We start from the raw sequence: 13,525 nt of genomic DNA, 5'->3' as shown, positions 1-13,525 counted from the left end.
ATCAGGACGTCATCAACAGGATGGAATTTACATGGCAGAGCATCTCCGCTAAACTAAACGCAGGCCTATCAGGTAAAGTTATGTATAATTTTAATTTAAGTTAAAAAGGCTACAGCTGCGTAGCGCACAGAAGCCGTTGCCATGGTTACTATCCATAGAGCGCCTGTCATTCACTCGCGGAGCGCTGTCTCCCTTTCTGTTCACCTGAGAGAACCTGCCAAAGCCTCTCCACTGCTTGTTTGGGTGGGTTATTTGCTGGCTGACCAACATCCCACCCCTGATCCATGGTTTGACTGTAGCAGTGTTGTTTTCGTCAACGATGACGATAACGAAATTATTTCGTTGACGCACTTTTTTTTTATGACGATAACGTGACGATGACTAGCTAAAAATATCTCTAAGGTGACTAAAACTTGACGAGACGTTTTCGAGTTTTCGTTGACAAGACGAGACGAAACGAAAATGATTATAAGTCTGACGTTCACAATCACAAGCATGTCATTTCTGCCTATTTTGCGTGAAATCTGTCTGTTTTGAGCTAAAAAAAGTATCAGCAATGCTGCCGCTTCCTTGTTTTGGGTAGGCTATACCCATGCCGCCGCGCGCACCAGATTCCACACAACACACCTGCGGCTGCGGCTAGTCACTCACCACATCTTCGAAGGACCACGGCAGCGATCGAAGCCAATATACGGGCTTGGTGGTCGGAAACGACGAGATGATTTATGGACATACTTTCAGTTTCAGTATAATCCAGCGGTTCTCAAAGTGTGGGGCGCGCCCTACTGGCGTGACAGGTCTCCTCCAAACGGGAGGAAATTTTCCGTTTTATGCCTTTGTATCTTTATTCGCTCATGGCGTCCGCATCGTCAACTTCATCTTTGCTGCGACACCGAAAACTCCAGTTTATTAATAAACAATTAAATGTCTCCTTGCTTTTTTTTACACATTCATAATCATTACTTTTGCTGGTTCTTTGTGGCAAGCTTTATGCGTGCGGTCGTGCGCGGCTATAACGCTCATTATCCTGTATAGCCTATTTAAGTAATTAAATTAATATAAAGGGGCGATTTGTCCACTAATGGCTTAAATGAACAACTACTAGTCGACTAGAATACAAACTTTAGTCGGAGGCAGCTCTTATTCCACATATTCTCGAACCAGCAGGCCATTCTGTGTTGAGCGCGCGACCCTGAGCTGAATGAGCGAGCCGAGGGATATTCAGAAATGCGCTCTCCGCTCACATGCTCTGATCGGAACAAAGGAATATTACAATAATTAATCATTAGTTTATATCTTATACACTGCCCATACACTACCCATCATTTTAATCCCATATCAAACACAGTATGTTATGTCTATTTTATCTATTTAAAAAAAAAAATCACGTTTTTATGTATAAGGCTAAAGGCAGAGAGCTGTGTGTGAGATTCTTCTTCCCTTTGCCACATCATATCTCTGTGAGATGGGCTTTTCAGCTTCACTGAAAACAAAGTACAGATCTCAGCTGAACATTGGAGCATGACTTTTGAGAAATTGTGCAATGCAAAACAGGCTCATTGCAGCCACTAATGCAGGGATAAATAGACCTGTCTTGCCAAATGGATTTCTATTCTTTTCTCTTTTTTAACAGATTGCAAAGTGGCACTTTTATTTCTTTTCCATTTTTGAACTTGACATAAATTGACACAGCTGCACTTTTATTTTCTCTATTTTTTAAAGACTAATTTTTTTTTACTAAAATTGACTAAAACTAGACTAAAACTTGACTAAAACCTTTTTTTGTTTTCGTCGACTAAAACTTGACTAAAACTATTAAGTTTATAAGTGACTAAAATGTGACTAAAACTAAAAAGCATTTTCGTCCAAAAGACTAAGACTAAAACTAAAAGGGCTGCCAAAAACAACACTGGACTGTAGGCCTATGTGTATTCAGACCCAGTGAGCAACGGACTTTCAAAATAATAAAAAAAAAAAACTGCGTTAACGTGCGATAAAAAAATTGTCGGCATTAATTAATAAATGCGTTAACGCGATAATAACGCGTTAACTTGCCCAGCCCTAATATATATATATATATATATATATATTCATTCTAAAAAATTGGTTAAAAGTTAGATTTTGAAACATCTTGAAAAAAAATTAATTTTTCCACTGGGTACCACAAGGAAGAATATATATATATTTCTTTTGTCTTCGCATTCTTTGGTACCCAGTGACACACCTGTGTGAAAGGCTCAGTATGCAGGTCATTGTCTTCTCAGGTGTGAATCAGGGTATTATTCAGGATCCTCACAATCATTCAAGACACAAAAAGTGTCTTACAAAATTTAAATCAATGTATTGTTTTGTGTAAATGATTAGGCAGGATGATTTTCAGATCATTTTGAAGAAAAAACTCTAGGCGACAACATCCATTAGTCAAGTCTTGTGGACACATATTTAGTCTGTGTTTTGTGGCCTTATTTCAGAAACTTTAAGTTTTAGTTTTTTCAATAACCATGCATAAACAATATTCTCTCAAAAATACAAGAAAGTACATACATGTTGCTCACATATTATGGTAGCCCTGTTTGTGCTAAATAGAGTGTAATTACACCTTTGCCATTAAAATGTTTATAAGGAACTGAAAAAAGCACTCAGTCAGACCCACTTTTATGCTAATCAGTCATATCCTCTTCTGAAAATTATTTTATTCCTTCTGATAATTCTAACAGTAAAGATCAGTTTGTTTCAAATTCACCCAGCCAGCACCCATGATCAATCAATACCTTTGAAAGGCCAGGACTGCAATAGAGCACACCCTTCACATGCTGTTCTTGTATTTCCCTGTTGGGGGCATTACAGGTACAAACTCATGTAACCTCAATCATCCAAAGGATTTGCTGCAGACCTCCCAAATCAAACACAATTTGTATAACAAATATGATGCATAGACACAGATTCAGTGAGGCCTCACAGTTATGGACAAGCATCCTGTGAGGTTGCTTGGACCCCTCATCTGTGTTTTGTGACATTCTCATTTTAGTATGAGTGGAAAACATGTCTAGAGGTGTCATTGTTCTTTTCTCACATTTCATCTCTAGCAGAGAGCCATCCATGACCATTGTTGGACATGTCTGCCGTTATGTATAGAAAAACACATCTGATCACACAGATATAACATTTCAAGTTCAATATGTCAATGGCAGTGTTACAGTTCAATATGTCAGTGTTACATGTATTAATATTACAAGCTTAAAACATGTTTAAATGCCCTTGACACTCTCAATGTCTATTTTGACGCACAAGAGAAAACTGGATTGCTTCACTAACACTTTCCCACCTCCTTTCCCCTCCACCCACTCTTCCTTCCCTAACCCTCCATTTCTTTTTCACACACTCTCTCTTTCCATTTCTCACCATTTATTTTCAATTTTAATTTCACACTTTTTCTCTTCCACCTCCAACCCCCCTCTACTTCTGTTTGCTTGTCTTTCACTCTCTGCTTCCGGGACTGCATGACTCAAGGAGGACAAAGTGGTTAGAGTTTTTCTTTTCTTTTTGTTGTGTGCTCTACTAATGTGATTTGAGGGAAGTGTTACGTCTGAATGTGCACAATCACTGGACTGAATGGACTAATACCATTTCTGTTGCTAATATAAGTAGTTGTGTATGTATGTGTGTGTGAGTGTGTGATTTGAATCTTTTCCCACATGCAAAACCTTCAGTGAAAAAGTGAGTTCACACAAAAAAAAATCCCATTAAATTTACGGTAAAAGAAGCAGCTGTGGTTGCCAGAAATTCACTATAAGAGATACTGTGACAATGCTTCAGGTGTTATGCTATGGCATTTATGTGCTCAACTTATAACAATGTTTTTCATTTATTTATATAATGTTAATATAACCACTTGAACTACCAAAATCTGCTTTTAACTTATAATGTACCAAGCACCATAATAATACAGGTGGCATAATAGAAAGCCACAATAAATCATTGTAAGTGGCCTGTCCATACAACTTGGCCAATACTCATATATCGATGGTTTACAGGGTCATACACACAAAGACAAAAGACCATCAGGGTAACTAAAATAACACTAAAATAATGCAATAAACATGAACTAAATTACTGAAAAGGTAACACATTAGGAAACAGCCTAAGAAACCTTAAGAAACAAACCTATTTAAATAAATGTAATCATATGTCATGAATGTACATCTGGGAATGTCTTTTTACTGTATTTCACTGTAAATTGCATGATAATTAATAGTTTTTAGTTGCAAGAAAAACATTGAATTTTACTGGCATTGTCACCTTATTGAACCTCTGTTGTTGATTTATCTTGCAAAACAATTCTGTTGATTTTTTTCTGCTATATTGAGCACAAACAAAATTGGACTAATATTGCACCCATTATTTGTCTTCTGTTCATGCAAAGTGTCTCATAGGGAAAGACAGGGTAAGACATTCTGAGTATTGTAGATTCTGCATGGGCCACCAATTATTTTCTCATGAGAGCCAGCTAATAGGATACTAGCATGTGTTGGCTGAACCCCATCCCCCTCCCTTCCTTGTTGCTACCGCCAGGGATGCCGAAGTAGTTGCCACAGCAAGGGGGTTAGGGGAATAGGGTATTTGGATTTGTCGGAATATTGATGTCTCACAACTGGTTGCTCTTTAGTCAAATGGGTTTAACTTAAACACTACGTAAGCTGTGCTCTACATGATTATCAGTAGAGACATGATTCCAAACATGGAATGCACTCCCTTTCACTTAAAGTGCTACCAGTGATGAGAGAATGCTTATCTGTGCATGTTCACTGCACCTGCTTGTGCCCTGGGACTGCAATAGGCATGCCACGGGGTGAAAGTTCAAGGTCAAAATTCAGGGTTTTACCACGGCCGATATGGAAATGTCATATTCGCAACTCACTTTGTTAGTATTGATGAAAGCACTCAGAGAGAAATACTTACCCTGCACTCCAGTGGGCACTTGTGACTTGTGTGTTTTTGTGCTATTATGTGTGTGATGTGTTGTCTGTCAGGTGTCTTTGTTTATTACTGTGTTTGTGCTTGTCGTAACTTTGTGAATGACCAGTATTGGTGTTGAATTTATGCTGCTGAAATAAAAATATCCTTCCTTTCTTGTTTTTTTTAGCATATACTACTGAACATCATGTGCTTTGTTTTAATTAATCATGTTGTCAAGAGCTCAACTTTAAGCTGTATACTGTGGATGTCTCAGAACAGTGTTGACGCTTATCTCAAAGTGTACCTTGTTTTTTCGCATACATTTAGGATGTGCTTACAGCCCAACGTGTAGCCTTTGAAAGTATTCTTTATTTGACATCATTCCTGATCCCAGGCGGCTGACACATTAGAAAGGTTTATCTTTGTCCAGTGTCTGCGCTACTTCTCTCCAGAAGTAAGGACTGAACAATTTATCAAATTAAATCGCATTTAGTGTGATTATAAAATCGCAAAGACTGTGATTTAATTGAATAAACATATAGTATGCTACATGTTTTAGAGTGAAGTGTGGCACTGTGTTAATTTTCACATGATAAGCTCATGATCCGGTGTTTTCAGTGTCTAAGAGAAGCTCTGTTCACAGTAAATATTGCTCCACACAAACTTTTCACTGCATATGCTCTGAGTACGAGTCGCTCAAACGTGCATTTCATGAGGTTGTGTGCCCATATAATCTGAGCGTACATGGTAAACAGTTTTGGCTTGCTGTCCGCTATGAAGGGGCCCGGGAGTTTTTCTACTTAAAGGCCGTGTTGCAGGGTTAATTTTTCAACTAATTTGTGCAATTTGCTTGTTGGTAATACACATTTAAACTGTTATCCATTGTATTTTATGTTGTTGGGTATCACAAAACGTAATATAATACGAAAAATTACAGCGGTTTGCAACGATTCTCCTTTCCACCACAATGCATTGGATGACGTCACCTTGGGGAGAGAATTTACCAAAGCCCGCCTTGAGAGCATTAGAGTGACTAGAGAGACGAGTAGTAGAGACGAGAGTATTCAGATAGCGCAGATTATAGATCAATAGATAAATACATAGATATAGGTAAATAGATAGTCTAGATATATAGATAGACAGACAGATATATAGATAGATAGGCTAGTATGCGGCAACTGCACATCCAACGGCACGTGCGACCAATGAGCCAACTCTACATTGTCAATCTACCTACTATGTATATTTCTATCTATTTATCTATCTAGCTGCTAGCTATCTATGCTAACGTTTATGCTATCTGGATGTCTGCCTATCTCTCTCTATACTGCCCACACAAGCACTTGCCAAACACAGCGACCGGACAGCGACAGACACGCGGCGGCTACGTTTGCAACAACATTTTCACCGGAGGAAGAGATAAACACTTAGAAACGCCAATATAGCTAGCATGATGCCTTCTATTTCTAGATGACAAAGACCAAGTTTACCAGTACTAGACACTATGACAAAGGTTACCGGTACTTATCTGAACTAACGTCATGATCACTGCCACTAGATATAAAGAAAACGTTGATTTTTCACTCGGTCCTATTCAATGACAGTAACAATATATATATGTGTGTCGTTATTGTGCACTGCTGCTCGTAGACTAGCTCCAGTGCTCATTGCTGCGGTGCTAAATGATAGCAACTCACCAGGACACTTCACCAACTCTTCCTCATCCCAGTCAGTCGCCATAGTTCTAATACTAGGCTGAGAATGTCTAATACGGGCTCTGATACTAGGCTGAGGCTGCCTTTCCTCCACTTCTCCCCAACGTGACGTCATCGCCGAATCGCGTAAAAAAACCCGTTAATACCAAAAACGTAAAAAAACTGGTCTTTAAGACCATTTTTGAGACATTTTAAAAAGGATATACATATCCTGAGTGATTTATGTACCCATTAATCGACAGTGGTGGTTAACCTGCAACATGGCCTTTAAGCTCCGATTTGCCCCCCAAAATTGCAAAGTATAATTTGCACAGCAAGCAGTATTTACCGAATCGAAATGCTTATAGCTATTTAAGTGAAATTGGCACATGTAATTAGGCTCAAAGGTCCAGAAGGCCCCCCTAAAACTGGGAAAGAAAGTTAAATAGGAAGGAGTGTTAGGGCAGCTCCTGCTGGAGTTACGGTGGGGCAAAGCAACGGCAGTATCGAGTTAAGTGGGGCACTGCGGTGGCAGTATCGAGCTTCTACGGGAGCTGTATTTGGACTGGAGGTTTGTCACTGAGGTTGGAGAGTTTCCCGCCACTGAATCCATAGCATGGAGCCTAGAAATTATAAAACGTGATTCTTACCGTCACCGATGTCACAGAAGGGGTGACCAGGCCTGACTACCCTGAAAGTTGGCCCCCGCGCATCTAACTCTGCAAAATCAAGACATGTGGCCCCCACAGATGGCGGAAAAGGACATCATAAAATAACTCGCATGGCATTCCCATTCCCTCCTAATGCTGCAATCCGAATAGGAGAGCCCCTATGATAAGAAACATGAGGGAGCACATTTGGATTCAGAAGGGGAGAGCCCCTACTGCAGGGCTATTCAACTGGCAGCCCGCGGGCCAAATCCGGCCTGCCAATCATCTCCAACCGGCCCGACGGCACCAACCTCCCTCATCCTCTTTTACTGGCAGTGTGGTTAATTTAGTTTGATACGCGCTCCGAATGACCTCAGAAACGTTTTACGTGCGAATATTTCAGCAGACGCGACAGACACCTCTCTGTTACTAGAATTAAATCGGATGAAACAGCCTCAACATTCCCAACAAGAGTGATGAGGAAAGCAGGAGAAACATTGTGCCATGAACGAAATTAGAAGACTTTAAATCCCCTAATCACCACCCTTGCAAACATGTACCATGAATGTACTGTAGTAATTTACCATGGTTTGGGCAGAAATGTGGAATATTTTAATTGAATATGTTATAGTAATTTATATTGCATTAGATTTATTAGATGGGTAGAGGAATATATAATTCATTTTTGTTATAAAATTATTCAGTTTCTTTGTGGAGGTGCGTATAGTTTTTAACCTGTGTTTAGGCATTTTTTTATACAGTGGGAGTGAGTAGCCTGTGGGTATCAAGTCCCACTGTCAGAATATTTTCATTTAAGCATAACAATTATAAATGAAATAATTCTTATTTCTTACCAATAGCTATGAGCTTGTATAATTAATTTATTTGTTCCAAGGAAAATAGTTGTACACAGCTGTAAATTATCAAGTTTTTATTTATTATGGTCTTATACACTCACCTAAAGGATTATTAGGAACCTGTTCAATTTCTCATTAATGCAATTATCTAATCAACCAATCACATGGCAGTTGCTTCAATGCATTTAGCGGTGTGGTCCTGGTCAAGACAATCTCTTGAACTCCAAACTGAATGTCAGAATGGGAAAAAAAGGAGATTTAAGCAATTTTGAGCGTGGCATGGTTGTTGGTGCCAGACGGGCCGGTCTGAGTATTTCACAATCTTCTCAGTTACTGGGATTTTCACGCACAACCATTTCTAGAGTTTACAAAGAATGGTGTGAACACTCATAAGCTGCGTGTTCACACAAAACATGACAACATGCCGATGAAAACACAAGTTGTGTGTTACACAGAACACAACAACATGAACTCCTGGCCAATGAAAACAAACCAAGCTCTGACATTTAAGACAAGAGCGCACGACAAGTGAATGAACACACAACCTGTATGTAAAACGAGAGACAAGACATAGAGCGTGAGTGTCCGAACCCCGACACGGAACCGAAACAAAACTAGACATGAGTACCGGAATCCGAACACCATGCTCGAAACCGCACGCTCAGACAAAGACTTTAAAATACATGAGCGTCAGGGCTCTGTCACAAAACCAAGAATAAACTAGACCAAATTGACAGAACCCTGATACAGATAACATAATATTTTGAGTTTCTGTTGATTAAACCAATCTCCTTCATTAAATTCATTTCAATGAACTCTCAGGTTACTTACTTTTTAAGTTTTTAATTTTTAATTTTTACTACGAGCTAATTAAGCAATAGTAATTGTGTTAATTACAGTGACAATGAATGAAAACGTCTCGGGTTATGACTGTAACCCTTGTTTCCTGAGAATGGAACGAGACACTGCGTCGATAACGACACTATGGGGAACGCCACTTAGCGTAGCGCGTCTGAAGTATGAATTAAACTAATCCAAACCTATTGGCGTTGCGTGACAACGTAACGTGTGACGGCATGCATGGAAGCTACAAAGGGACGCCGGCACACAACAGCGTCAGCTTCGCGATGAAGCAAGTTGCTCCCAGGCAGGGGGAGGAGTGGCAAAGGGACGCAGTGTCTCATTCCTTTCTCAGGGAACAAGGGTTATAGTCGTAACCCGAGACGTTCCCTTTCGAGGGAACTCGCACTGCGTCGATAACCACACTATGGGGAACAAAATGCCCACTATGCCACAACAAAGCCTGCCTGTCCTAGAGTGAAGTTGTCTCAGGCACAACTTAGGACGAGAGCCCTCGTGCGCCTGGCATAGAAGGGAGGTCCAGACTATAGAATCTTAAGAATGTGTACGGAGTGGCCCAGATAGCCGCATCACATACCTCATGTATAGTTGCCCCTGAAAGGAGGGCTCTAGAGGATGCCATGCCTCTGGTTGAGTGAGCCCTCACGGCCAAAAGGCAAACTGCGCACCTGATAGGCCAGAGAAATAGCCTGAACTATCCAGTTATTGATGGTCTGTTTAAAAGCGGGAGCCCCTTCCTAGGTGACCCGAAACACACCAGCAACTGGTCTGACTTCTGATATAGAGAGCCTGGAGATCTCCCACTCTCTTAAGAGAAGTGATGGCTAGGAGAAAGGCCACCTTAAGTGACAGGTTCATGGCCGAGGGCCGACTCCAGAGGTTCGAAGGTGGCCTCAACCAGGCCTTCGAGAACCACTGCCAGATCGCATGTGGGGACTCTGGATCGAGTCGCAGGCCTCATCCTTCATGCACCTCGAAGGAATCGTACGACCAGTTGATGCCTTCTCAAAGGCCCATCACTTAGAGCAGTGTCGAAAGCCTCAATGGCAGCCACATACACAACGGAGCTACCAGGAGTAGACTGACCCCGTCGCGACGGACTCTCTCCACATACACAACGGGGCTACCAGGAGTAGACTGACCCCGTCGCGACGGACTCTCTCCAGAACTCCCGGGAGTAGAGCAATCGGGGGAAATGCATAAAGGCCATCTGAACCATGGCATCCAACCCCAGTGGAGCTGGATGCGTGAGAGAAAACAGATCCACTTCCACTGGGCCGAACCTCTCGCATATCATACCACATCGGGGTGAAGTCTCCATTCCCCGGGCCTCAGCCCCTGCCTCGACAGGATGTCTGCCCCCCGATTCTGGTCCCCTGGGACATACATTGCTCTGAGAGACAACAGTTTCCCCGGGGATCACAGGAGAATCTGATGCGCCAGTCTGGATAGAGGGCGCGACCTCCGACCCCCCTGGTGGTTTAAATAGGACACCACCGTCGTATTGTCTGTTCTCACAAGAACGTGGTGACCTTTGAGGTTTGGGAGGAAGCTCCTGAGAGCCCGGAAGACCGCCAACATTTCTAGGCAATTTATGTGCCAAGAGGAATGATGGTTCTACCACAGACCTCTCGTAAAGCGGCCGTCCATGACCTCGCCTCAGCCAGTGAGGGTGAGGTGAGGGTGCGTCTGTCGAAACCGTTTTCTGGCAACATGGGCCTTGGGCCCAGCACTGGGCCTTGGGACAGGAACCAAGGTTCCTTCCACACAGATTGGGAACGAAGGCATCTGCGCGCAACACTTATCATGTGCGGAATGTGTTCCCCCTCGGGTTAAACCCCTTGGTTTTCAACCACCACTGTAGAGCCCTCATGTGCAGCAGGTATCACGTTGGACTAGCTGCCATGAGCCCTAATAGTCTCTGAAACTGTTTTTTACAGTGAGACATCCGTGCCCTCATCATAGTCGAGTCCCACACCAGACCCAGGAACGTAGTTCGCTGGGCAGGTGTCAACATGTTCTTCTTCGTGTTGAGTCTCAACCCCAAGCTCTGAATTGGGCCAAGGACGACATCTCAATGCCAAACTGCCTGTTCTCGAGACTGAGCCAAAATAAGCCAGTCGTCGATGTAGTTTAGCACACGGATGCCCTGGAGCCTCAGCAGGGCCAGGGCTGCATCCATGCATTTGGTAAAGATGCGAGGTGAGAGTACTAGGCCAAAAGGAACCCGATATTGGAACGCTTCACCCCAGAAAACGAACCTTAGGAACTTCCGGTGAGATGGAAGGATGGGATACATGGACATACTGTATACGTTTTTAGATCTATCATGACCTCTGATCTGATCTGTTTTTCGAGCAGCATTCTCGATACCCTGAAGCCGAAGACCGGCAGGGAATATTCGAAAATGATTTTTGGTGTGCAGATGCGAGCGCTGCCTGGCCGGAAGCTTTGGGGCGGACACTGCAGTGTGCGTTCGCTGGAAACCAATGTGTCCCAAGAGCACTTGGCGGCGGGATACAGACATCGTTTTCCTGATGGCTCCCCAGAAGGGAGGCTCTTTTGGTTTTGTTCTCGACACCCTGAAGCGGAGGATCGGCAGGGACTAATCGAAAACTATTTTTGGTGTGCAGACGCAAACACTGCCTGGCCGCAAGCCTTCGGGGTGGACAATGCAACATGGATTCACTATAAACCAAAGTATCCCGAAGCGCACTTGGCGGCTGGATACATACATCGATTTCCTGAGGGCTCCTCAGAGGAGCGAGCTGCTCACAATGCACGCAGGCAGCCCCCTCGAGAACTGCCCATGCATGCTCTTCCAGCTTCGTCAGATGATTATTTCACCTTTTTAATTCCTCAGAATTAAAATCACCAGGTAAGTGAAACAGTCTGAATGAAAGGCTGAATTAAAATATCTAACTTCTCAAAGCCAGATAATATTAATTCATTTAATTAACCGGTCTCGTAATCTACACGTTGCCTCGGCAACGCGAGATACAAGCCATTCGTAATACATATCGTCTTTCTTCCCTCGAGAAGAAAGTCAATAGTTGTGAGATGCTGAAACACCCGAAAGCGCATGTCTTTTTTTTTTTTTTTTTTTTTTTTTTTGCCAGCACCCTCAAGAGCTGACTGTGCATGCCTCACATCCAAACAGTATCACACACCGATCGCGTGTGTCACGTCCCAAAGTTTTAACGCGGACAGGAAGACACATTTGCTTAAAATAACAATTCAAGTTCCTAAGGGACAAACAACACCAAATAGACAGATGAGCTGTCACTGAGAGCGCTCGCTGAAGAGCGAAAGCTAACGCTGTTGTGTGCTGGCGTCCCTTTGTAGCTTCCGTATATGCCGTTACAGGTTACATTATCACACAACGGCAATAGGATTGGACTAGTTTCATTCATACTTCAGACGCGCTACACTAAGAGCGTAAAGTGTCGTTAAGTGTCATTATCGACGCAGTGAGTTTCCTCGAAAGGGAACTCACTATTTGGTATATAGCCTATAAATATATACAACGCATATATAATAAATAACAATGTAGTAACTACAATATATTAACTATGAATTAACTATAATGATTTGTAAGTAGGCCTACTTTATTACAGCATACTTATTATAAAGTGTTACCAACCTTTATATTAAAAACTTGTTTATTACTACTTATATTACTATATTGGGCTTTAGCCATCAATCCCTTACCTGTACATACAGTATGTCTTAATTGGTCAGCAGCAGCGGAAATGATTTGAAAAGAGCAACATGCTTGTGGCTTTCTAACAAGATAAAGAAGCAATCTCTTCATAACAGCCTTTTAGTGTGAAAACTGCTTAGCTTAGCCATTAGCCATGTTGTTAGGAAAAGGAAGGAGTTTTACTTACCATTGTAACAATCCCTTCTGACCAGCAGCTGGCTAGGGACTCTATTTATCCCTGTTCTGTTTACACAGAGTGCACAAATGCTGATGTATGCACATGTTATTCCTCCTTTCAGTCCTCCTTTGGTCTGTCAGTGGTTGAGCTGGCCAAGCAAATATGAAAGTCCTTTAGGAGTCTGTATGATGTGTCTGGATTGATGTGTGGCAGCTATAATTGCATGGATAGTATTTCTTCTGGAACAGAATGGGGCATTTGTATTAGGAAATATGTATTTTTCAAAAGATCAGGGAACAATTTGGTTTTCCATGATATGACCCCTTTAAACTATACTGACATATAGGCAGCCTGACACAGGTGTCTGTATTCTTTAATATTAAAAGTCCCTGGAGTGCTTCGCTGGATCCAAGCTGTGTGTGTTTGTGATGTATGGGCAAGTTTTCTCTTTGAGGTGTGCAATGGACACTGCGTCAGCAGATCTGTCAGTTTTTGAGAGGAAGGCAGTTATTTTTCATAACCCATTTCTTCTGAACTAGCACAGTTGAGCCTCACTCCTTTTCTCCAAACACTGCAGATGCAATTTTCCTCTCAGTCCCACCAGCATTTGTTTATCTTCAGTATCA

General features: G+C 42.1%; 1 protein-coding gene across 18 annotated transcripts in view; it reads left to right on the top strand.

Annotated features, from left to right (window-relative positions):
- rims1b (regulating synaptic membrane exocytosis 1b) overlaps positions 1–13,525 on the top strand; it is a 137,092-nt gene that overhangs the window by 38,702 nt on the left and 84,865 nt on the right. For 16 of the 18 annotated variants that reach the window (XM_056254355.1, XM_056254350.1, XM_056254356.1 and 13 more), the window contains exon 3: positions 4,424–4,444. The exons of 1 other annotated variant lie outside the window; for it this stretch is intronic. In XM_056254355.1, coding sequence (XP_056110330.1) covers positions 4,424–4,444 — 21 coding nt within the window. Of the gene's footprint in view, positions 1–3,516; positions 3,523–4,423; positions 4,445–13,525 lie in introns of those variants that run through there. One more of the 18 variants, XM_056254365.1, reaches the window with a different exon arrangement.

Source organism: Rhinichthys klamathensis, unplaced genomic scaffold, assembly GCF_029890125.1.
Source record: "Rhinichthys klamathensis goyatoka isolate OS25496 unplaced genomic scaffold, OSU_Roscu_1.1 h1tg000111l_1, whole genome shotgun sequence".
Lineage (NCBI taxonomy): Eukaryota > Metazoa > Chordata > Actinopteri > Cypriniformes > Leuciscidae > Rhinichthys > Rhinichthys klamathensis.
This window is presented reverse-complemented; position numbering and strand designations above follow the sequence as displayed.